At 36.3% G+C, this 25151-nt stretch overlaps 1 protein-coding gene across 2 annotated transcripts in view; it reads left to right on the top strand.

Moving 5' to 3' along the window:
- CXXC4 (CXXC finger protein 4) overlaps positions 1-24666 on the top strand; it is a 26455-nt gene extending 1789 nt beyond the window's left edge. For both annotated transcript variants that reach the window (XM_072755541.1, XM_072755542.1), the window contains 2 exons: positions 1312-2630; positions 20605-24666. In XM_072755541.1, the coding sequence (XP_072611642.1) occupies positions 1569-2630; positions 20605-20649 (1107 nt within the window). In that variant the 5' untranslated portion in view covers positions 1312-1568 and the 3' untranslated portion in view covers positions 20650-24666. The remainder of the gene's footprint in view (positions 1-1311; positions 2631-20604) is intronic.
- Positions 24667-25151: the final 485 nt, after the last annotated feature.

Here is a 25151-nt window from a genome sequence, read left to right on the forward strand (position 1 = left end):
AGGTTAATATACACTTTATGTCTTTGCGTTACTTCCTAAAAGGCTGAGATGTACCTCTTCATCTGTGATAAACAACTAAAATACCTCTTCTTAAAGCATAATAATGGCCTGTAAGCAAAGGGATGAATGCAAATACCCACTTAACATTAAACTTTCCTTTTAAAAAGAGCAAAAGGGGAAAAAAATCTTTTTAACGGTTATTTCTTCAGGTAAACACCACCTTAAGCGATCTCCCTTCTTCCCCCCCATATTTTGCTCAGTGTAAAAACCAGTGACTATGAAAGATCCTTAAGAAAAAATAAAAAATAAAAAAGTCCCATGGTTTTCCTCTTGTCTTGAGAAGAGACAGGAGTCTCCATTAGGAATTATTGGGAATATTCTTACAGGGGCTGCAGGCACTTGCTTTAAAACCGGTGACATTGTTTGTATGGTTTAAAAAAAAAATTGTATCTAGTCCATCTTTCTTTTCTTTCTTTTTTTTTTTTCTTTCTTTCTTTTAAACAAGTAGAACACCACCCTCTTACCCCCCCCCACCAAGCCCCACCACCAAATGGCTTGTACAATTGAGACCTGTCCTTGGTCCATTGAATTAAGACCCTAACAGAGCCAGCTGTGCTGGGATTCAAACTAATGACCGCAGACACAGAAGGACACTGTGGCAGCTGGTAGTTCTTTTCTCCCTGCCTCTTTAGTTCAGATTGTATGTGGGCAGTCTCTTAGCTCTCAGTTGTATTGTGTTTGCTTACAGTTTATACTCGGATGTATTGTAGACTTTCTCAGTACTTCATTTGCTAATTTCCTGTTCATTTTCCTCATAGGGCCATTGCTGTTTTCTACTTTACAGCATTTGCATGCCCAGGCAGCACTTGTTCACACATTTCATAATGTTTAAATGCCCTCTGCTTATAGGTAGTATCGCCCTCCCACCCCTGATTTGCATGTCTTTAGCACTCCAATTGCCCTCTTCCCTCGGCATTTGTCACCCCCGTCTTTCCTCTTTCCCTGGGTATCCTGGCTATTAATACATTTTCTCTGGAGGGTTATGAGAATAGGGGGGAGGAGCTGCGGTGTGCTGCGAGGAGGGAGGGAGTGGGTTGGGAGCGCGTGTGTGTGTGGGGGGGTGGGGGTGGGGGGGAGTCGGGGTGTGTGTGTGTGTGGGGGGGAGGTCACGTCTTGATGATTGTCATGCAAACGACCTGACGGAGAATGTGGGAGCTCTCGGCGTCTTCGGTGGGGTAGCGAGGGAGGCTGTTTATTTATTTCTAATCTTTTTCCTCGTGCAGCCCGTTGGAATGACTTTCTTTATTTTAGTTGTAACAGTTGGAGGATAATGCTAAGGAAGACGCTGCCCGGGAATTCACCGTCCGTGGAAATGCGCCCCAGAGAGGAATAAAGCAGTGCTCACCTTGCTCTCCCCACCCGGACCCACTTTCCCCTCCCGCCTCGGCCCCCACCCCGGCACCACCATCACCCCCTTCCCTCCCCCCCACCTCCCCCCCTTTCCCACCCAGGTGTCGGACCAGGCGGTCCCCACTTCCACCCTGCACCCCTTCTTCCCCCCCTGCACCATGAACACCAATGTCTGCGTGGAGCCGGGGCCGAGCCCGGAGGCCCCGGGCTTGCCCAAGGAGAGCCACCTGCCCGAGGGGGCCCTCAACAGCCTTGTGGATTACAACTCGGAGATGGAGCGCTACCGCTCCTTCGCCACCTCCTTCTACAAGACCAACGGGGGCGCCTTCCCGCAGGCGGCCAAGATCGCGCGCATCACCACCCCCATCTTCCCCAGCAGCGCCGCCGCCGCCGCGGCCGCCGCGCGCATCGGCATGTCCCCCTGGAACTGCGACAACGCGGCCACCGCCGCCGCCGCCACCGCCATGCTCTGGGGCAGCGGCGGGGGCGGGGGCGGCGGCGGGGGCGGCGGCGGCGGCGGCGGCGGGGGCGGCGGGGGCGGCGGCGGGGGCGGCAGGAAATCCTCCTCCGCCGCCGCCTCCGCCTCCGCCTCCTCCTCGGCGATCCTCCCCGCGGGCGGCGGCGGCGGCGGCGGCGGCGGCGGCGGCGGCGGCGGCGGCAGGACCAGCATGCACCACCGAAACGACTCCCAGAGGCTGGGGAAGGCTGGCTGCCCGCCAGAGCCGTCGTTGCAAATGGCAAATACTAATTTCCTCTCCACCTTATCCCCCGAACACTGCAGACCTTTGGCGGGGGAATGCATGAACAAGCTCAAATGCGGCGCTGCTGAAGCAGAGATAATGAATCTCCCCGAGCGCGTGGGGACTTTTTCCGCTATCCCGGCTTTAGGGGGCATCTCATTACCTCCAGGGGTCATCGTCATGACAGCCCTTCACTCCCCCGCAGCAGCCTCAGCAGCCGTCACAGACAGTGCGTTTCAAATTGCCAATCTGGCAGACTGCCCGCAGAATCATTCCTCCTCCTCCTCGTCCTCCTCCGGGGGAGCTAGCGGAGCCAACCCGGCCAAGAAGAAGAGGAAAAGGTGTGGGGTCTGCGTGCCCTGCAAGAGGCTCATCAACTGTGGCGTCTGCAGCAGTTGCAGGAACCGCAAAACGGGACACCAGATCTGCAAATTTAGAAAATGTGAAGAGCTAAAGAAAAAACCTGGCACTTCGCTAGAGGTCAGAGGAGATGATTTCTTGTTTCCCAGTCTCCCCCCCTCCCTCCTCACTCCCCTCTCTTCTCCCCTTCAGGGCTTCTTGTCTGGCTTGAAGATGCAGTACCCCTTTCCCGAAGCGTCATTCAGGCTGTGAGATACAGTTGCAGGTGGTGGCGAGGGCACGGCCTCCCCTCCACCCTCCCCAGCTGCACTTCGCGTGGAACTGGCCTCCGGATGGGGGGTGCGCCCCTCCTTTTTATCTGCGGTGGTAAACTAATGTAATTGGTCTAAAAAAAATCAGAAGTTTCACATTCAGTATGCTCAGAAATGCCCCTTGGCGGTTTAATATACCTCCCTCCCCCTTAGTATTAGTTTTAAAAGCATCTCTGCCCAAAGGATTGGACACATCACATTTCATATACTTTTATTGGCTAAGAGAGACTTATTAGTGGCTCAGTTATAACAGTGAGGACACCATTTGTGGCACAGGAGCCCATGTTTCCATCACACACACACACACACACACACACACACACACACACACACAGTAATCTTGGAAGCTGAAATAAATGGATTCAAAAGGGCGTTCCACCCCCTTCTAGAATAGTTTTTCTCTTCACCATGATAAAAATGTTTCTGTTTCCCATTTTCTGCATATCTGGTATTTTTTGAGAAAGCAGGAGTAATACACAAAGCTGAACGCCATCTGCAATTTTTAAGGGGATGTGTCTTAGAATCGAGGAACAAAATTAGTTCATTTCGGGCAGGTGATGATCATTTTATTTAAGAACTGTTTTTGCATAGTTTCACAAGCAGATGATTACTAAAATTTGGTTACCAAAGAATATTTCCTTTGAGCTCTGCGTTTGACAAAGTAACCATTTTGTGATCACAAAATTGTTCTATAAACCAAGCACAGTTTTGATTGATACCCTAGATGGTCAATCATAGTTTCTTTTTCCTATATGTCCTTAAAACAGACAATGTACCGGTTATCACTAAAGTCATTGTTAAATTAGACTTTTTAATTGTGTTAAATACAAAGTGATGTGTCTGGTGGAAATTTCACATGGTTAACGTGATCAAAACAAAAAGGGAAAAAATGTACCATCATAGGTGAACGAATTTAGTGGTATGTTTAACAAAGATATGTGAACAAGTAATCATATGTAGTCCCTTGATAACATTTACAGAGTAGATGACAGGATGTTCATATAAACTTGAGAATGTAGGTGGTGGATTTAGGATATGGGAATCTTCTGTGGGCTGGATTATAGAGTGAGACTGGCTCTCACAAGTTATCATCAAGAGGGGCACTTGCACATTCTTTTTAAAAATTGTGAGCACTACTTAAAGGAGTTGTCTTCATGAAGGACTGTTCTTTAAAAGGATAAGAAAGAAGAGTTAAAGAATTTTGTTGCAGGTTTGAACACATAAATGAGATACAGATTTTTTAAAGTTTTATTAATATACAAAGCAAGTGGCATTTTGGGATTCAGGAAAAAAAACAGTACTATATTGATATCATTATTGATTACGATCAGTTCCATCAAAATATTACATGTATTCCTCTTTGTAAGAAAACCCATCTCTTTGTCGAAAGTTTGACTTTACTCCAGGGTGGCTTACTACATTTCCATTGGCAGCCCTGCTTACACAAAGATAATAGCAATTATAAAAATGCAGGTCCATGTATTTTGTTAGGTGGCACAAACTTGTTTTTAGTTTTTAAATTCTGCTTTCTGGATTAAGTTATTGTAACTTACCTTTAGGTCTCTAAGGCCCATAGGAAATTAAAATTCTGTTCATACTAAAATTTCCTGTGAATACCCAGAGTTGATAAGGACTAAATGGCGTCTATTTTTCCTCTAGAACTATAGTATCTAGAGTTACAGATTTCATGTTGCTGGTAGGCCACATCTTTAGCTAAACCCATGGCACTGCCTGCATCCCAATTTAGCGTATATGTTGGGTAGGACCACTGAGTAATTCTGATTTATTTAGTAAATAACCACTCTGAAGGAGCTTAGCGTGGATACCAATAGGTTTTCTGCACAACTTTCTATACTGATTTATCAGTCTAGACAAACTTCCTAAATTTCCCGTTTTTTCCCTTCTTTGGATAGTTTTCCCACAAACTTGTGATGTTTAAATTCTTTGGACATTTTGATCTCATATGACCCTGTAGTATTACCTTTTTTTTTTTTTTTTAATCCGAGTGCACAAAGGTTTTGTTGATCTTCAGAAAATGGAGTGTAGGTAAGAAAGGGAAACAAATTTCTCTCTTTGTAGAGCTCTCTGAAGATGTTTTCCTGACTATAGTACCCCTTCCTACCAGAGAATGGGTCATGGCTCAAGGCTAAGATTGTCAGTGGAGTGTTACTTGGCAGAAAGAAAAAGTTTGAGGGGGGAGCTGTTTTGTCTCATTTTTTTTTTTAATTGGCTAAGATTCTAGCTAGATTATTTTAAAAAGGCAGTGGCAGCCTTAAGCACATGTGTATCCACACAGTTTTGGCTGGAGGGAAGCAGCTGGATGCATGTCAGAGTGACGGGGTTTACATGACTGAACCAAAGCTGAAACAGTGTTTGCTGGTCGGTGAAAAGTCCCCTGCTGACCTGCCTCCCTCTCTAATTTGGTTCCTGTAAGTTATCATCATCTGTGGAGATGTTTTAGAGATTGGATAGACTCCCTCGCTGAGGATAATGATTTGGGGATTCATTATGGATATTACCTGTGGACTTCAGGTTTAAGTTCAGGAGCTAATATTTGTTGGCTTTAAATTATGGACACCAATGAATATTTGGATCGTAATCACTAGTTACATTCTTATTTATCATTTCAAACCTCATGTGTCCTTCTTCCCTTTGACTTATTCTCATCCCAAAGGCTGGAGGCTTAATCAGATTTTCAGGGTGAGTAAACTGAAATTAAGACAGACTCACATGGATGTGTTGGGATTCTTGCCCACATTTTTTTTTTTTTTTTTTGAAGCCTCCCCTCTGGCAGTCCTTTTAAAACAGGCTTACTTATTTTCAAATTTTCCTGCTTAGTCTCATGTTAAGAGCATCTTAATGCCTTGGAAATATGTTTATAAAATCACCCCCCTGGTAATATTCCATGAGATAACAGTACACATAAAACAAATTTAGTTTTTCTGTGATACTGTGCACTGCGTATTTGCATGTAACACTGTTCATTTAGTCATTTTTACTACATTAAAAAACTCACTAATTATTCAAAGCAGTTATTACAAATACTGCATGACCTTTCTGCAAAAAAACTTATCTTAAAAACTTGCATCCTAAATGATCAATATTAAGTGGAGAGATTTTAATAAGCATGTGATTATGCACTATGATAATAAGTTACATAAAGGCACTTTGTCTCATGCAAAGGTAATCAATCCTTCAGTTTTCATATTCACAGCAGTTACATTTCTGATATGAAGATCTAACTTTTTAAAATATCCTCACCCGATATGGCTCAAGGGATAGAATCATCCCACGGGCAACCCCAGCCTCTTAGTCCCTGAACATTGTTCAGGTGACATGATTGATCTCTGTGGGACAGCATTAGAGACCACACAGATCTGGTTTCTCTCCCATTAGCTGATTTATGGAATTACATTAGAAAGCAGCACCTCAGGAGGTTTCCCTGCCCCCACCCTTGGCTCTCAGCTCTAAGTTACACACTGCCATCACAAGCTGGAGGAGGGCCTTGAAAAGGATACCCTATAGTGAAGAGACTGTAGTGAAGAGAAAACTGGAGCCTCAAGAGAACGGACAGTTTTAATTTCTTTCTTTTCTTTTCACACTTTTCTCTCATTTAAAATATTTATCTATTGAATATACAGGCCAGCAAGTTAGGTTGATCTTCTAAGGGGTTTGGTGGAAAACACCCAAATATTGTCCCAAACTTGATAACTTGATTTCTTGAAGACTATTTTAGGTATTAAGTTCTTAGCTATTGAGTTCTAAGACCCCACCACCACACAAAGGGCAATCGTAAAATTCTGGACGAAGCATTGTCTTCAGGGAAGATGATACTTGCTTCCTGAAGAAATTTATTTGTAGACTGTATGTAAAATAGGTGTGTCCTTCAAACTCAGAATCCATATAGTTAAATAATGAAACCAGTCAATAATTGAAAATGTTAGAAGTTTTTGAAGTTTAGGTGACTTAAAAAATGTATCAGTAAACACAGATGTTTCAAATCTTAAATTGAAACATCCACCAGTTTGTCATTTTATATCATGAAAGAATGAGTTCTCAAATTTTAGTAAAATCGACAACATGCCACTATAAAAATGTAAATTTTTGTTTCATTCTCAAAATGCAAATATATGACTATCAAAGGGAAAGAGGAAAGTTTTCAATCAATTCAAACAAAATGATAGTACATTAACACTAGACTGTAATAAAGAGCTAATATAGGAAAAAAGCTCCTGAATTTCATAAACGATAAGAAAAAACTTCAGAAAAGTTTAGCCCTGACTAAAGCCAAGTAGATTTGCTGTCAAGGCATCAAACTGTAATACAAGCCCAGCGAGACTTTCCTTCTATCACTAGATCTAATACAAAGTAGTCAAAGTTGTTTTATTTAAAAGGACCATACATTTGTAATACTTCCTAAATGAAAATACTACCCCCACCCATGCAAATATTATGTAAATTATAAGAAATCTTTTACATGGCAATTAAGAATAGTAAAATAAAAGTAATTAAAATCCATATGTAAGTTATCCTCTAAGAATATTTGAAATTCAACTGTCATGAAACAAAATACAAACGAATAAGCAATCAGAAAACCAGTCAGAACAAAGCAACAGTAACAACTTTTTGACTAATAAGATAAAAATATCATACATTTTAAATGAGAATAAAAAGTTATCTAATGATTAAGAAAATAAACATTACTTGATTTTTAGACTTTTTGCTGAATTGATGATTGAAGTACTGCTGCTTACCTTGGTTAGTCCCTTGTTTTCCTTAGTGAACAGTTAGGGGTTTTGTATAGTCAGCCTTACAGGTTGGCAAATACAGAACAAATTAATAAACTAGTCTCTAAGACTATAACTGGAAAGAAGTGGAAGCAGAGTGGGCATTTCATCTCCATTGGCTCTAGTTTGGCAGGTTGGAGACTGAAGATCTATGGGGGGGGGGGGGCAGGGTTGTGAACCTGGTATATTCTTTCTGGATACACAAGTAAAACATACAATTATTTAATTTGGTAAAAAAGTGTTTTAAAAAACTCTCTTGAAGCTGTTGATGCTTAGAATTGTTCGAACTCACATGGTTAGATTGTCTGAATACATTTTTCATTTTTACCAGAAAGCATCTCACTTTTAAATTTTGCTTTGAAAAAGCATAATAAAATGTCCCACTATCCAGTAAATTTCATGAGAGTGGATATGCTTACCATTTTTTACATGTATTTTTCCTTACATTTCACAAAATGTTAAACTAATGTATTCATCACATAAAAATATCTAATCAAATTAAGAGGTTAAATTCAATATTTATTGAAAGGAAGGCCCACATAAATATCTAAGTTGGATAAAAGACTACTTCTGTTTTAGTTTTCCTTTATTTTTAAGTTAATATTTAAAAAGCAAAAATGAACCCAAAATAATGGTAAAATTTTTCATTTGTATGTGTGATTTTCAGTCACTGAGTAAAATGTAGATAATCTTGGTTGGGGATGTAGAACACCCCAGAAAATACCACTTTCTACAAAAATTTATTTTCAAGGATATTTTCTGTTGTAATCAGTGTATATTTTGAAGATTCTGCAGATGCGTTGATTTTGTTCGTTGTGTTGCGGGGCTTCTGCTCATTCTTAACAGTTTTTCATCTGACATTATCCTATTGTCCTTAAGAGTTTCAAAATATTTGGGGCAGGGGCACAGGGGTGGTTTATCCTTCAGTCATATCTTGTTCCGTCACATACAAACACCTGTCCTGATATTGAATTATTCTGCACGGTAATCGAAAAGCCTCCCTCCATTCAGCATCATATGTTTTCTGTTGTTTATTGAGTTATGTTGCACCATACTTCAGATGCGACAGCCATTTAATAATGTTGAAGACTTAGCTCTGCAGGGGCTAAAAGGATCCCAGCAGGCTTGTTAACTTCTACTCTAAAACATTATGAGAAATATTTTTTTCCTCTGTGAAACTTCGGGGCTTTCTCTTAATTTATTTTAACAGCATAAGAATCCAAAGCCAGGTATGAGAGCGAGCCTGTTAAATTTTTCTGTTTTTCTTTTTCTTGATATTTAATGCACTTATCTCCCATTACATTTCTTAAAAACAAATGGCAAAGCGAAAATTACTTTTTCAAAGAAGTAATACTAAAAATGTATTTCTTTGGCTGATATAAAACCAAATATAAATTGTATTAGGAAAGCATACTCTTAGTTTCTCGGCTTTTCACTTCTTTAATAGTTAAAAATTATATTTGGGCCATACGGCCACATTTAGATGATAGGTTATGGGAAGAGCCAATAGTATCAGGTAACTTACAGTTGAAATTAGCCACATCAGTGTAACTTCTCTGAAGCTTGTTTCCTCATCTGTAGAATGGCGATAATAGTATCCAGTAGCTTACAACTTTTTTTTTTTTTTAAGATTTTATTTATTTATTCATGAGAGAGAGAGAGAGAAGCAGAGGGAGAAGCAGGCTCCACGCAGGGAGCCTGATGCGGGACTGGATCCCTGGACTCCAGGATCACGCCCTGGGCTGAAGGCAGGCGCTAAACTGCTGAGCCACCCAGGGATCCCCAGGCTTACAACTTTTTGATGCTGTATATAGGTTAGTGTACTTTGCGTAATAAAAAATGCTGTATGATTTTTCATTCCTATGTTAAAGTCCTCAGTGAAAAGTAGAGACTGAGATAGCCAGCTATGTTTACAGATAATTCCGTACATCAACATGTTGCTTATAGTTTTCAGAAATTAAAGCCCAGGTTGACTATGTTATGGCTTGTGTTTTCTGAATTTTTGCTTTAATCATCCACTTCACCAAACATCTGGCTTGATTTCACTTGGAAAGAGATAAACCTGATAAACAAGTTTTCCTTGTTCTTGCATCTCAAATGCCTAGGAGAACACAAATAACCTAGTCAATTCCATCTGTGTGGTGAGCCAGGTTACATAAATCAGTGCTCTTCTTCCTTACCAAAGGCACACCACTGCCATTAATTTCTATGAGAGACGGAGAGAGAGACTGACCTTAACACAATGCCTTTGTTTGGCTACTATTTTCTTTATTTGGACAGACACAGTTGGGAGCTATACTAAGTGTGAATTAATTTAAGAAGATCATTGGAAGAAAGAAGAAAGAAATGGTTAAATACTTGTGAATTCTAGTTGGAGGACATGTTTAATTAATATTGGAAAATTTTAGAGTTACTTTTGTTTTGGGAGATAGTTGTATGGGGGAATAAAACAAGTGGATACACGTTTTGAGATACAAAGTAAAGTATATAGAACTTTCTTTTTTTCTGTTTAATAAGGAGAAAGTATTTATGAAATGAAGAGAGTCATGAACAATAATAGAAAAGGCTGATGGTTTTTTGGGAGAAAACAGTGATAAGCCCTAAAAGACTTGGAATGCTAATCCAGAAAGCATTAAAAACTGAGGAAGGAATATTCAAGTCAGGATACAATCCAGTATCTAGAAGGAACTTTGTCAAGGCAGGATATGGATGTCTGCTTTCCTTCAGCAGTTATAGAAGTTTTGCGGAGAGTGGAAACTATAAAAAGAGGGAAGATAATATTTTTATGACTTCACTCAATATATTTGGTTTGAGAGTCAGAGCTAAAGCTCAAGTTCAGTGGAGTGGCAGCTGAATCAGAGACAGGGAAAACAGATTGTGTTATAGCTGATGTTATTATTTTTACTTATGTCTTTGAAACATTTGGTAGAATAATTCCAAAGTGTAACTAAAAGAGAATGCTTCCAAGATGGGTGGAAAATGGGATCCCATTTGGATCTCCTCTGTATCTAAATTCATACTTTAGAGGACATTCTGGAGAATGTGCACAAGTGTCAAACTGGGGAAAACTCTGCTGAAAGTGCTGTTTCTTGCTCAAGGACTTAAAGAAACAAAAACCTGGATTGGTAGAATCAAAAGGATAGAGATGTAGGTGGGCAAGGGGGGAAAGGGACAAATGTTTATAGATCACAAAGACTCATTGGCATTTCTGTGTATTTCAGCCAATTTGGCAAATTCCAGAGAAGATGTATTTGCTCCAAACCCTTACAGATTGAAAAGAGATGAAATACGTTTTAAAAGAAAGATAGACTATAAATTTAATTGTGTGGAAATGATGATTATGGGTGCTGGTGAATCAGTGGCAGGAAAGTAACTGTCTGTGCTGAGGAAAGATTGGTCTATGGGAAGTGTTCTCACGTGTAGGTTAAATGAGTTAAAACCAGTGATGGTTTTAATGGAATAATAAGGAATAAGGAATAGAACTAAAATTCTCAGTTGTATGTAGATGGATGAGAAGTGAGAAGATGTGGGATCTTCTAGTAATCATTAAATACTTTGTGTGCCCTAATTTTCACCCATGAAAAATAAAATTGAGAACATCGGCCTTTTCTGTGTCAAAGGAAATACATATTGGATCTTTTATGTAAGGCTGCTATATAGAGTTACATTCATTATGAAGTGGAGTGGCTTTTGGATTTTCCTCATGTGATTCTCTTCACATGAGTGTGTTATTTCTGTGGCGTGGAGCTGTGTTTTTCAAACTGCAGGTGACAGAACATTAGTGGTCCATGTGTTGGCTTGCCATGAGGATTTTTAAAAAGTAGAACAGAACAGAGTGGAACATAAAATATATGATTGCAGTACATATAGTAAGAGTACATATTGTTAAACTTCTGTTTCAGTTTGTATGTATACATAAATGTATGTGTATGCATGTACTAGGCTGCTATGTAAAATGTATTTCTAAGTGTTGGTTGCAGTCAAAAAAGTTTGAAAAACACTAGTTTAGTGACAGCACCAACACCATTGAACAAGTCTGTAGTGAGGAAAGAAATTATATTTGTAAATGGAACAATGGTAACAAGATAAAGAGTAAAATTTAAATGTATTTCTATCAATAGTGTGTCTTTACTTCTCCTAGGCAGGTCTCTACCTCTGCTGTGTATTCATGAATCCATGGTATGTTACTGATCACATAGTAAGCCCTTGATCAATTCAATCCAATTTGATAGATCTTTAGGTAGGAACTATTATTTTCTAAGATTTGTGGTTAAGTGCTGTGGATGTGGATGTACAATACACATATGTTTACACAAACAGAGACAGACACTTGTTTAAGGAACTTAAACTTTTCATTTCTGCCTTTTGCAACACCTACCTAAATCTCTAACTCTGCATCTTAGTCCTTCATCCAAGATACTTAGTTCTCTGCTTACATTTTTAACTTTCAGTCCAAGAAGTGGACACATTTAAAATGACATAATTGAATCAAAACAATATAATTGCTCTGTAAACAACGTCATACCTATTTAAAAGCCTTGGGATTCCTTGATGCATCCTTGGCTTAGTTCTTCCTCAGGCCTAGGTAAGAAATGCAGATTACTATTTGTGATCTCTACCTGGTTTCCTCAGGTGGTTGTATGGTATAGAATTAAATTTTCTATTAATAGAATTTTTCAAGGATTAAGAAAAAAAAAAAGGATACTTGCTTTGTACATTTGAACATACTGAGACTCTACAGTATGATTTGTTATTTCAAGTATATTTTACAGAGTAGTGGAAATTGTTGTTTGACCTGAATAAGAAAGAAGGAAGGGAGGGAGAGAGGAAAGGTAGGCAAAGTATAGTGTTACAGATACAAGGGAAACCAGAAAGGAGCACATTGGTAGAAAGGATTGTCATGTGCAAGGTCATCCTCTTGAGTCTGGTTTAAGTAAGAAATTGGTAGAAACAGTTAATGTCTCAAAATTTTTGGCAAGATGCCATGAGTCTGGGCTTAGACCCACTAGAACTTTTCAACATCGTTTCTTTTAATTTACCGTAGCGGAAAAAATAGTTTCACAGAAACTAGTTTTTTTCCCTCACCTTGTCATTTCTCTTTAAGAGTAATTCACTCAGGTCTGCAGTCAGAAACATGGAAAAGCCAAGGTGAGAAAAAGAATGCTCCAGATTAGCGATGGTATTTAGAGAGATGAAGGCTATCCTATAAACAACCAATTGGTCAAAGATATCTGTAATTTTTAAGTGGTTATATAGAGAATTTCCTAGAAAATACAAAATGCGCATACAGAAAAGACTCCAAAAAAAGTGGAAGAAAGAATATTAATCACTACATCTTATAAATTCTGTGTTTGAAAAAAAGTTAGGCTTATTAATTGACTCTGCTAGATAGTTTATTTTGTGAAGGTGTATATGTTTGCACAAAGATACTCATAGAAAAGGAAGTAGTATATCAAAATTCTCTGAGGAGAAATTTAAATCTGAATATTTAAGGACTTGCTCTAGCACAAGATATGCTGATATCATGGTAGTACAGAATGCTTATATATCCTCTTAATGAGGGAAATTAGTCAATATATTTCGAAAGAGCTAAGTAACGTGATAACTTGATAAAGTTTAAATTATTATAATTGTTGTTAATTTTATTACTTAAAGAGAAAAAAGGAGAACAAAAACTCAGAATGATTGTGAACTTAAGCATTTGGTTTGATGACAATTACAATTATTAAAAAAATTTTAAAGAAATACTCCAAAAGCTACGTGTTATTTTCAGAAGTATAGTTCTAACCAAGTACATTATTTTGATGATAATGACTGAAATATTTGGAATTTACTCTAAATTCTTATAAGTCATTTATGGACATAAAACATGCTTTGGTTTCTTTGGGTCTATCGAAGTGGTTGGAATGTCATAGAGGATTCTGAACCAAATGAAGTACAGTGAGTACATCCAAGTTGCTAAGGAACTTACCCTAAGAGAAAAATTTTTATTAAAGTTATTTTCACTTTTTATATAATATAAAAAAAGAATATTTCTCAAATTTTCAAATCTATAATATTTCAAAAAGAGCTGTATTTTGAATTTTTTATAGAGGTTTGGTGTAACTATTGTATTTCATTTGAATACATGTTAGAGACTGTCCAAATCAAAGCTTTAATAATTTTAAAACATCACCTCATAATATTTTTTGAGTGACCTCCCATTTCCTCACATTTTACAAGAATTTCTTCTTTTCAGTAAACGAACAAAACAGTTCAACTGTCTGCTTTGAAATTAATGAAAATTTTCAAAATTGTACAACTTTATCACAAAAAGAATGCTGGCGGTTTTTCAGTAGCTGATTAGCAGTGATCTCACCTAAAGGCATTGTTGCATTAAACAGGATTAGTCGAGTGACTTCCAGGGGAGATAGAATTATCTAACTTTTGTCTCTGCCAGATAGATAGATGGGGATAGGTAGGTAGATTGATTAACATTCATCTATCATATAACCGTATATATTTGTGTATATATATATTCATAAATGAAATATAAACATGGAACATATAAATAGAATTGACTCTGTTCTAATCATTCTTGACAGCATTGATGTTATTAATCTAATTTTTGCTTTTTAATGTCAATTTTACCTTTAATTGCCTTTCATATTCCCTCTAAGAACCTTTAACATAGGGTTAAAAGTACTGTATAAAATAATCTTTCAAAAAATGCCTTTTTAATTGGTGGGTCATTGAACAATTTTCCTCTTTCTGCTTACCCTGGTATTATCCTATTACAGTTTATTTTTATATGTCCAAGAACATTTCAAGTTCTAAGCGACTCATTTATAATACAATAAATTTACTTATTTGTTAGAATGATTTGATTTGAAGTGTTTTTACCAAAATTACTTGAAATATAATCCTACATAGCATTAATCACGAGACTTGCCTAAATAAAGTAAGTTGCATTAGACACTAGGGCCAAAGTGGGCACCTTTTTTGGTCACTTTTGGACGAGTGTAAATCATGGTGGTAAGCTGTTACTTTCCTTCCTACCAACCCATGCCTACCCATTAGACACATAAATTCTCCTTTAGGCTATTGTTTTCCTAACTGGTTCTACTAGCACATTGCTTGATTTAGCATCTGTTCAACATAATATATAAACCCATCTTTCCATCTACAAAAGTTACCTTGATTTATCCTCTCAAGTCATGCTATCAGAGCCTAAAACCATGCTATCACAGTGGTGATGGTGAGGGTGGTGGTGTTTGTGTAGGAGGGGGAGGAAGAGGAGGAGCTGTCAATATTTGCAAAGCAGAAGGAGTAGCAGGAGCAGCAGGCTACAGAGGATGGATACTAATGAAAAAGCCATTGCTAGTTCTTTCCCGGTAATCAGAGAAATCCTGGCCATAAACGTCGATTTGAAAACGAAAAAAGTAGAGTTCTTATAATCATATTTAAGGCCTCCAAAAAATTGGGTTGTAAGTTACTCAGTTACCTCTTTGGTACTTTCTCTCTTTTAGGGAGTGGTCTAATATTCCAGTTACTGGTAATATTGATGTTTTTAGTTTACATTTGGATAATGGCCAAAATAAAATGTGAGTGTACAGATACTTATACAGTTATATGATAAATGAATCTGAATTATGAGAAGACTTAATCTGATACATATCACATATGTGATATATATTGCACATATATATCATACATATGATATAATATTACATAATATATATGACATATATATTACGGTAGGACAGAAAAAGAAAGTTGTAACCTAAGAAGTAGAAACTGTTTACTTATATTAGTTTATATATTTTTAATTGAGGCATTATTATTAAAATATAAAGATTGGGTTATAAAACAGTAAATTATGGGACTGTGAGATTATCACATATCATGAATTAATTGTTCTTTCAGATTCACTGACCTATGCCATACTTGTGCTTGCTAATAATTCTAGTAAAGTTAGTGAATTACTGATCTATGATTTCTGAAATATATTAATTATAAACAGGATATAAAAATATTTCTGCCAAAAATATTTTAGAGTGTCTCTAACATTTCTTAGGTATTATTTTAGATCATAATTAATTATCCAAAAATTTGTATTAATGTACGTGTGAATTCACATTCACAATATTGTATGTATAATACAATTTTTCATTTCTTCAAGTAGTTTTTGAAATTTTGTCAGTAAAAAAATTGAGAACCTATGTAACTTGATGTTTCAGCATTCTTTGTGAATCAAAACAGGAAAAAAAAGTAATTTTCTTCCTCCCTCAGGAATCCTTTCCTTCTGTTCATGCAGAATACTCCAGAGTTTTAAAGTTTCCTATGAAGCCAAAACAAAATATGATCAAATATCTAAAGGCAAACAGTGGTACTTACTATTATCTCTTGTCATACTCATAATTTCTGTTGCAAAATTACAGTGATTTATTAAGGTTTTCAAGTTCTAGTGTGAAAAGGTCAGTCAAATGCTGTGAGGTGTTCCAGTTTCAAAGTCTTAGATGGTTGGAGCCTAAGAAACTTATAGGGGACTCCTCACAGGAAGACGGTACTCAAGAACAGTTTAAAAGAGGCTGTACTGGCTAACTACAATTTGATATTGCTTTACTTTGGATAAAGCACACTTCACATCATTACATATGAGAATCAGAAAATAATTAGATGACTTCCATTTCTTTAATTAATAATAAATAGGAAAGCAAGAAACTATTTTTGATTAGTTTAAGAATAATTGTAGCCCAAAATACTGACTCCAGCTTGGAAATCATTGTACTAGAAGCATCCTGTTTCACAATAGAATTCCGAAGGCTTTTTTGGATTAGAAAGTATATGAAGAAATATTGGAAACCTGCATTTAACTTTAGTTACAGAATTTTCTAATGTCATAATTATTATCTCAATTTAGATAGCTTTATGCATTCTGAAGCAAATTTCAGCATTGAGTTCTCTTTAATTTGCCCTTTGAAGGTTCATGAGTGGCTTTACTAAAATGATGAGTTTTGTTCGTGCCACACTTTATATGTTGTATCTAAAAATGAATAGCCATTCCCACATATCTCTATGTAGAGGGAAGTGTGGATATCCCGTTTGCAGCTTTCAGAAGATGAATTTTTATTAGAATTTTTATTAGATTTGCCATATTTTAAACAAGAGTATGTAGTTGCATGCTCAACCTGAAGATACCACAATTCATGTGACTGCTCAGCAGACACCAAAAAAGAAAAATACTCAAATTCTTTAGGTGGCAGCCTTGGGGATTTTTACTTATTTTAGATTGTTTAATTATTTCTTCACTGCTGATTTAACAAAAATTAAGCTTAAATATACCTCTGCTGGAGACATACTAGTAACTTTTTGTGTTCATTTTTTTAAAGTATATGTAAGCTGTACTTGGGCTTGGATTATATCATTCATAGTCTGTATCTTACACAAAATTCTTATATATCTTATATAAGGAATTACCATTGCTTTCTAAAATTATTTAAGGGGGAAACAGCTCATTAGTTTAGGGTCTTCAGTATGTGGCTCTGGCTTTCATAGGATTGAATACTCTGGAACATCATGCTTTATAGTAATAGGGGAAGGAGAACGGAGGGCTGCAGGTTTCTCCCCAGGCAGACCTCCTGGGAGCAGGCTGCTGTATGTAAGTGTGCGCACCTGGATGAGCAGTGAAGGCTGCCTTAAACAATGCTGCTCAACTCCATTCTATTCTTTACCTCCCCGCCCCCTTCTCTTCCTGGGGAATCTGGCTTTCCTGTCACTCAGGATAACAATTTCCTGCAAGCATCTTGGAGATCCAGAAAGTCACTCTAATCTCATCAAAAGTGTGATTCCCCAGCTGAGACTGTTGAATTTATGTAACCCTAAGGGAGCTGGTCAGGGTGCTTAATCCTCCCCGTTGGTGTGCTGAGATCCCACACCATTTGAAGTAAAAGTCCTCTAACGAAGATGACCTCATTAGTTGACAGAATTAGAGAAGATAGGTCCCCAAATTAGTACAGACTTAATCAAAAACCTATTTTTTAATCAATCTTTTATGTATTCATACAGTTTTAATCAAACACCTATGATTTAACTAATATTTCATGTATGAAAGCAAACAGTGTTGCTTTGCCCATCTTGGCCAAAGAGAACTCAGTCCAGGCGTAAAGTAAATTTCCACTGAGCCCAAGTGAAAATTGGGCAGGAGGTCAGGCATGCATCTTCTGGTTTTTGTGGCCTAGGGGCACTAAGGAGTTTTGTCACTTTTTAAACCCTGAAATAAAATTTAGAGCAACCTCACTTCAAGCTTCTGGTGCATGCCTTGAAAATTTGTTCCAGTTGATGCACTAGTGGTATTCTGTGTTCTCACACATTTTAGGTGATTTCCCAACAAATCACTTTTAGGCTTCATAACCTCAAAATTCTTAATATGAGGGATAAGTAATTTTTAAAAGATGCTTCCTTGCTTATCTTCGCCCTTCCTGTGTATCAGTGGATTGTCTCTATCTTTGTATAGGGAGATACTACTGGTCTCAATGTATGCATAATAATATGCACACATCACAGTGCTATATTTTGTGACAGGTTGTATTAGTAAAGAAAACTAGCTCTCTGCTTTTCTCATATTTGCATTATCTAATTAATTTTGGTGCTAACAAGCATTGAGAAATGACTGTTTCTCCTCACAACCATGACCTTTGATCTCAGGTGACATTTGATGAAGCTTGCTTTTTCTAAATATTGCAAATAAAATTGGGTAATGGAAAGGGGCACAGGAAGAGCAAAGAATTGGAAAAGATATTTCAAAATGTATCCAAGACATAAGGAGTTCACCTCATTTAAAAAATGTACTCCATACATTTTTCTGTTTATCTTCATAAACATATATGTTTATCAAGATACAAGATTATCTAAGTATATACTTACAGTCTTGTTTCCAGTTGGCATCTGAAAGTAAATTGGCATCTCTATGTCATATTCTATACATGTAAATGTGAATATATATGAATATATATGCACATGTTTATTTTTCATATGTGAATCTGTAATTGCATGGATATGTTTGGATCTAACTTATCTTGTTAAAAATGACTACATTTATATAAGTATGCATACTTATATAAAATTTATTCTTAGTTGGCATCAGGCAGCAAGCTTAGCATCTGGTATAAACGTCTAAGTTTTCATTTACTGCTTGTGTGTGTGTGTGTGTGTGTGTGTAAAGTGTGAATATTAGAATGAATATGTTTCTTATTATTTCATATAGTTCCCTTAATAATGACTAAATAAAAGTAAGGAGCATATAACATTATATTTATCATTCAAAAGTCAATTTTGGAAAGTGGTAGAGGGGTTTTTCTCATCAACCAAATCAACTGATGGGGATTCAGGTATGCAGCTGGAGAGAAGAAAACATTATACCATGAGGAGTGAGGAGTAAAATATTAAAAGTACTATTTATATGGAAATAATGTACTTTCTTGTTTGAGTTTTTAGATAATATTTCACAAGTTAAATATTTTTGTATATACATTATACAAACTTGCATTAGAGTCATTAGTTTGGGGTGCCTGGCTGCCTGGGAGAGCATGAGACTCTTGATCTTAGGGTCATGAGTTAGAGCCTCACGTTGGGAGTGGAGTTTATTTTTAAAAAATCATTAGTTTGAAAAAAAATCATTATTTTGTTCTTATACATTCATTTTGAAATTTATTGTGTTGACTGTGAGGACAAGTTTTTAAAAATTCTTTATAGTGCAAATAGTGAAAAGTGGCTTTTTTCCAAAATGTTTTTTTTTTCATTTAAATTCCAAGATGACATTATTACAGTAGGACTTTTTCAACCAAATAAATCAAATGTGAGAAAGTAAATAAAAGCTAGCCTCAATTATTAAAGAGTACTTAGAGTAGAATTTTTCATGTATTTTCTGAAATATGAAATTCAAGTGCTATTAACACCATCTTAAGATTTGTTTACAAGAGGTGCGTGTGCGCACGTGTGTGTATGTTCATGTTCTGTACCTACTCAATAATTTGGTAACATTCAACATAACCAATTTATATACATATTCTTAGCAGCCGTCTTGTATTCTACACAGGATTGTTGGACTGTCTAAGAAATAAAATCAACTCTCTATCGTTTGCTCCTGTAGGAAAATGTAGCTTATTGTTTCTTATGTACCTTCAATATGTTCTCATGTGATTCTGCTTTTTAAAGAACAGTATAGTATAATGAATTACTGTAATATTAATATAGAGAGGAAAATTCAATACTTTAACCTTTTTCTGACAAAAAAAAAAAAGGCCCACCGTAACTTTAAGTTTTTTGTTAAAAGGATGGCTTATACTTTTGGTGCTAACTTTTTACTCCTTTGGAAAACTATAGTCTTTTTATGGTACAAAAGGATAGTTATGCTCCACTGAGTATCATTGGCTAGTATAAGTTTGTCTCATATATATAACATTTGTTGAAAATGCAGACTTTAAAATAGTGGCGTATGTTGTCAGTATAGTTTTCATTTGATTATTTGCAGGAACGTTTAGCATGAGCGGTTGTTAAATGATAGAATTAATATCAATGTAATATTTCTTGTTGTCCTATAGTAAATGAAATTCCCCAGGGTAAAGAAATTACTTCACTGAATTTCCTAAATATCAACCTTATATAGGATGCATATGTATGCAGCAGATACAGACTTTCTGGCTGGACTTCCTACTATTGGCTAAGAGTTTGAACCTCCCCCTATATTCTAATGGCTAACCATGTTCTAGTCTGTGTTTCCTGTATTTCTTAGACTAACGTTTTGAGCATTATGTTCAGTAAATTAGCATTAAAGTCAATATTCTAATTTTTGTAATGTTCTAAGGCTGAACATTTTTTATTAAATGTTGAAATATACAAGTCATTATGTTGTGTATTGCTGACTAAAAATATTGCTGAAGTGTAAAGGAGAAAAAATCTAATTTTATATTGGCATAGAAAGAAAGCTTAACTTGTTTTCTTGCTCTTTTTTTATAGAGAACACCTGTTCCCAGCGCTGAAGCATTCCGATGGTTCTTTTAAAGCAGTAGTATATCTTATTTTCAAGGCATTTGGAAGTGAAGGGCAAACTAATGTCTTGTTTTAAGAAACTGCTTAGTCCACCACTGAAGAAAATATCCAGATACTATTTTCATTTTATGTATAGGGGTTTCTTCCAAAAAAAAAAAAAAAGGAAAAGAAAAGAAAAAAAAGACATATAAAAATAATCTGGGAGCTTGGGGAATTGGCCAGTCTATTTACTTTCAATACACTGATTCTTTCTTTGATGTAATTTAGCTCTACTAGTGAAGTTGTTGTCTATTTTGAAAGTGGCTGTAAAAAATAAGTTTGGGTAAACCCCTGCTGTAAAATCATGTATCTTTGCAAAGTACATATCTATACTTCATTTTCAAATATATGTGTTTCAGTACTGTAAACTGTACAGATAGCAGCTTGTATTTTGTGTGTTTAGACACAAGGAGACAATCATGTCTGAGCATCTATGGAGATTAACAGTTTGTACACAACAGTATGGTTCTGCGAGTTAAATCTGGAGCAATAAATTTTAGCTTTAAATATTTTTTGCCAGTTGTTTCTAGAAGCAGCAACAGCAGTGGCATGTTTTGCCATGCATCTTTCCGTAGAGACTTGATGCCAAGTTTTACAAGACTAAAAGATTACGATGCATCCAGCAATTACCTTCAGTTGTATTGTTATAAGAGGGGAAGATGTTATGAAAGTTTCAATTAATCTTTTGAGCACTATATTAGAGTAGTGGTTATGCACTTGCATTGCTTACAAACGAGCTGTACAGAAGGGTATACCTCCCAAATACTTAGTGTAGTTGACTTGTCTTGGGTTGCACTGTAAGGCGGAGTACTCAGAGTAGTTGGAACATGCAGAATCAGTTGTATAAATTAAAAAAAAAATACCAGTGTTTTCTAGGATACAGAGAAAAGTATCATATCTTAGGGGGAGAAATTCATGACTGACTTTTTTTTTTCTCAGCCCAATATGGGGTGTATGTTTTTTGTTTGTTTATATTTTGCTCTCTTTTTTTGGTAGGAAAAAGAAACAATAAAATGTACCCAAATGTTATAATTCCATGTATGATATGAAATGGGTAGTTTGTTTTAAAATTTGAATACATAAAGACCTCCTGCATTGAGGCATGACTAGATATATTTTTAAGTTAAAAGAATTAAGCACATTCATAAAAGTGAGGCTTTTAAATCTCTTTTTATCTTCCTTTCTCATAGCCTCCCAGTTAGACCAGTGGCCTTCCCCTATGCCCCCAGTGTAATGTTCCATTACTCCCATTCCTATTTTGTCACCTGATACTTTCATTCCTGAAAAGGCAGGGCCACATTCTGTGGGATTCCATAAGTGCAAACAGCTCCAAACACAAAGGAGCTAATGCTTCATAGGATCTGTGCTACCTTTTCATGTAGGATTTGGTTTTCTAATGGCAGGCAATATTCCTAAGGCTGTCCCAATAAGATAGATATTGTGATGACATGATACCTAGGAAGTTTATAACTTTTAATTTTTCTTGCCAGATTACAAAGACAATTTTCATCTTCAAGAATAAAATAGAGTTTAGCAAAAATACATGGAGTATTGAAGTTGCCATGTTACTGTAACTTTTGTTCTTTATCCATTAGCCAGCTGTTTTAGCCTGTGACATCCATTAGTCTGCCGAAAAATGTTAGCAAGATGGATCATGCAAAGAAAAATAACTTAAGAAGAGAAAGGGTGATGAAAAGGACTGTAAAGTTTTAGAAAGACTAGCAGATTAATAAATTTAAAAGGCTAGTTGTAGTTGTGAATGGGAAATAATATGACAGATTTTTAAAAACATGGAAGGAGCACTTCATTATCAGAGTACAGGTGGGAGGGATGGAGAAGGTACCTGCAAAAATGCCAGTGTGTAAAGCAAGTGACTGAACCTGGCTAGAATATGAACGCAAGACCTCCCAGGTACAGTCAAATGGGCTTTTTAAGGAAAATTTATTATATATTACACCTATCCATGTTTAAAGAAGATCATTAAATAATTGCAAGCTAAAATGTGCTGTATGTTAATTCTGAGATAGCTTTCTGCTTGATGTATATTCCTCTGAGAGTTTCTATTTAGAATTTCTGTTTCTGCTCTGGGACCAATGAGAACTATATGAGTTCTTTCTTGTCCATTTTTATTTTATTTTACTTATTTTTAAAGCCAATTTGCTAATTAATTACAAGTAAGTTAAAACTTACTTTCTCATTTGAATGGTAAGTTTGCCTTGCTTTTTGGAAAATGGTGATTGTTACTACAGAATTGAAACAAACGTCTATTCAGACTGCATAAGGCATACAATAACATGTAAAGATCTCATGACAGTGTACTGAGAGTCTAATATACATGCCAGTATCGCATGTCTTGATGTGTTTTTGTTTTCTTAAAGAACTAATGAATCTGTATATTGTAAAATGTGTTTTACATGCCAATTCAATTTTTTTAATGAAAGAAAATCTGTTGATTATTGAAATGGAAAAGTGCAGCTTTTCTTTAATTTGCTTATGTTTTCATTCTTAATATTGTTCTTTTACACCACCCTTTTTATGCTTTTGGTAAAATTCTATTTACACAATGTAGGGTACATATAATGTTCTCATTGGTATGTTGAAGAAAGATGTTACTCTTGGCCTCCTTCTTGTTCTCTTCCCCTGAAGTCCATACACTGAGAACTTGTAAAACAGACCATTATAACTCTGAGGGCATGATTTAAAGGTTTACATTTTTCATGATTCTACGATACCAATGAAATGTAACTTTTGAAAATTCTTCACTGTATATTTCATATTTGATACCAAGAAAATTTGGAAGATAGCAATCAGAATATAGATGGTGGTGGACTATACAGCTTAAAAATTGCATATCAGAGAAGCCAAATTAAAAACTTTGTAAAAGAGGTTGACATACACAAGACTCTTACCTTCTCTAGGTGTAGACAAGGAGATGCCACATTCTGTTAGCAGTTGAGGAGAGCTGGAAAATATACAGGGTGTTGGTATGAAGTACAATGAACCAATTTCCTTGTCAGCTGTCACTCAAACCCCTAACCATTAGAAGAACCTCATAAAGCAAACCTCCCTCTTTTCAGGCCTTCAAACCAAAGTGGCTTTCTGATGGATTTTGCCTGCCTGTGTAGAAGTGGAGGCATATTTAAAATGAGAAACGTATCCATCCTTAGGAGAGAAAACAGGTAATAGTCTTTCTCCAGTGTAAGAGTATATAAAAACATCTCCTGGTTGCTTAATCCCCAACACCCAACTTCCTTCTTCTAAACACATTTATAGGGAGCAAGAGATGGTGGGCTTCCCATGAATTACTATTAAGCAATCACTAACAGAAAGGAATATTCCCTTCCTTTCATTTAGAATCCCTGGCATGTAAGTTGTACAATTAATGCTAAAGCATATAAAGTCTTTAAGCTGATAGTATCTGTAATCAAATAATGAAAAAAAGAGGAAAGCAGTTAAATGAACACACTATTCAGGGTCAAATATATTCAGCAAAAAGCCGTAGTGGGTCTTTGATCATGGTTAGATTCACAGTGATATCAAACAGTTGGTTCTCATGTAACAGCTAAATGTTTCAGATTTTGTTTTTATTAAATTTGGCAGTTTCACACTGAGATCTGTATTCCTAGTGAATAAAAGACAGCTACTATGTGAGGAGGGATTCCATTTTCACAATGGCAAGGAAGTCAGATATTTCAGGAACATGGGCCACAAAATGTACTCCTTTCACAGCGTTCTCCTATTCTGAACTGTGCAGTCATCTATTAAATTTTCTAATAGATATTTGTGTAAGGTGTATGTATGCTTGTGCAATTATAAAAAAGCAGTTTTGGAAAACAGTGTATTTATTAAAGAAAATTACTTATGGGGCATGTACAAAACTGTAAAAAAAAAAAAAAAACTAAAAAAAAAAAAACACATTCGATTTGCCCAGTAAAGTTGTTTTTGTGAAATTTCTGTGTTGTTGAATAAAGGACTTTAGTATTCAAAATATCTCTATTTTTCCATGAACAAATTTTTATTTGTGGGAATTGAAGTAATGAACATATGATCTTGAAAATCTAATTTTGTTTATGATAAAGAAAAGCTTATAATTCTACACTTGCCCTTATGTCAGCAGAATGAATACTGTATATAAATCTTTCATAAAATATGTCGGTTTTGTTCATTTTGTTTTTCCTCATAGATTTTGTCTTTCTCATATCTTTAAAGAAAAGAAAAAAAGAAGAACATGGTTCTTTTACATTTCTAAAGGATATATTTTTTGTTGAAATCTTTAAAAGGTCACCTAAATAGAGGAAGAAATGAATGTATCCAAACTTTTCTCCTTCCTTCTCCATCCTAAGTGTGCCAGGAGAAAGCATCCCATGAATGCCTTGTGCCCTGAATGAAAAGCCCTGGTGGTAATACTGGAAAGCATTGAAGTGCATTGAAGAAATGTGCAACACTGGAATTCTATCTTCAGCCACTCCCAGCAA

The sequence above is a fragment of the Vulpes vulpes genome, chromosome 4, assembly GCF_048418805.1.
Source record: "Vulpes vulpes isolate BD-2025 chromosome 4, VulVul3, whole genome shotgun sequence".
NCBI lineage: Eukaryota > Metazoa > Chordata > Mammalia > Carnivora > Canidae > Vulpes > Vulpes vulpes.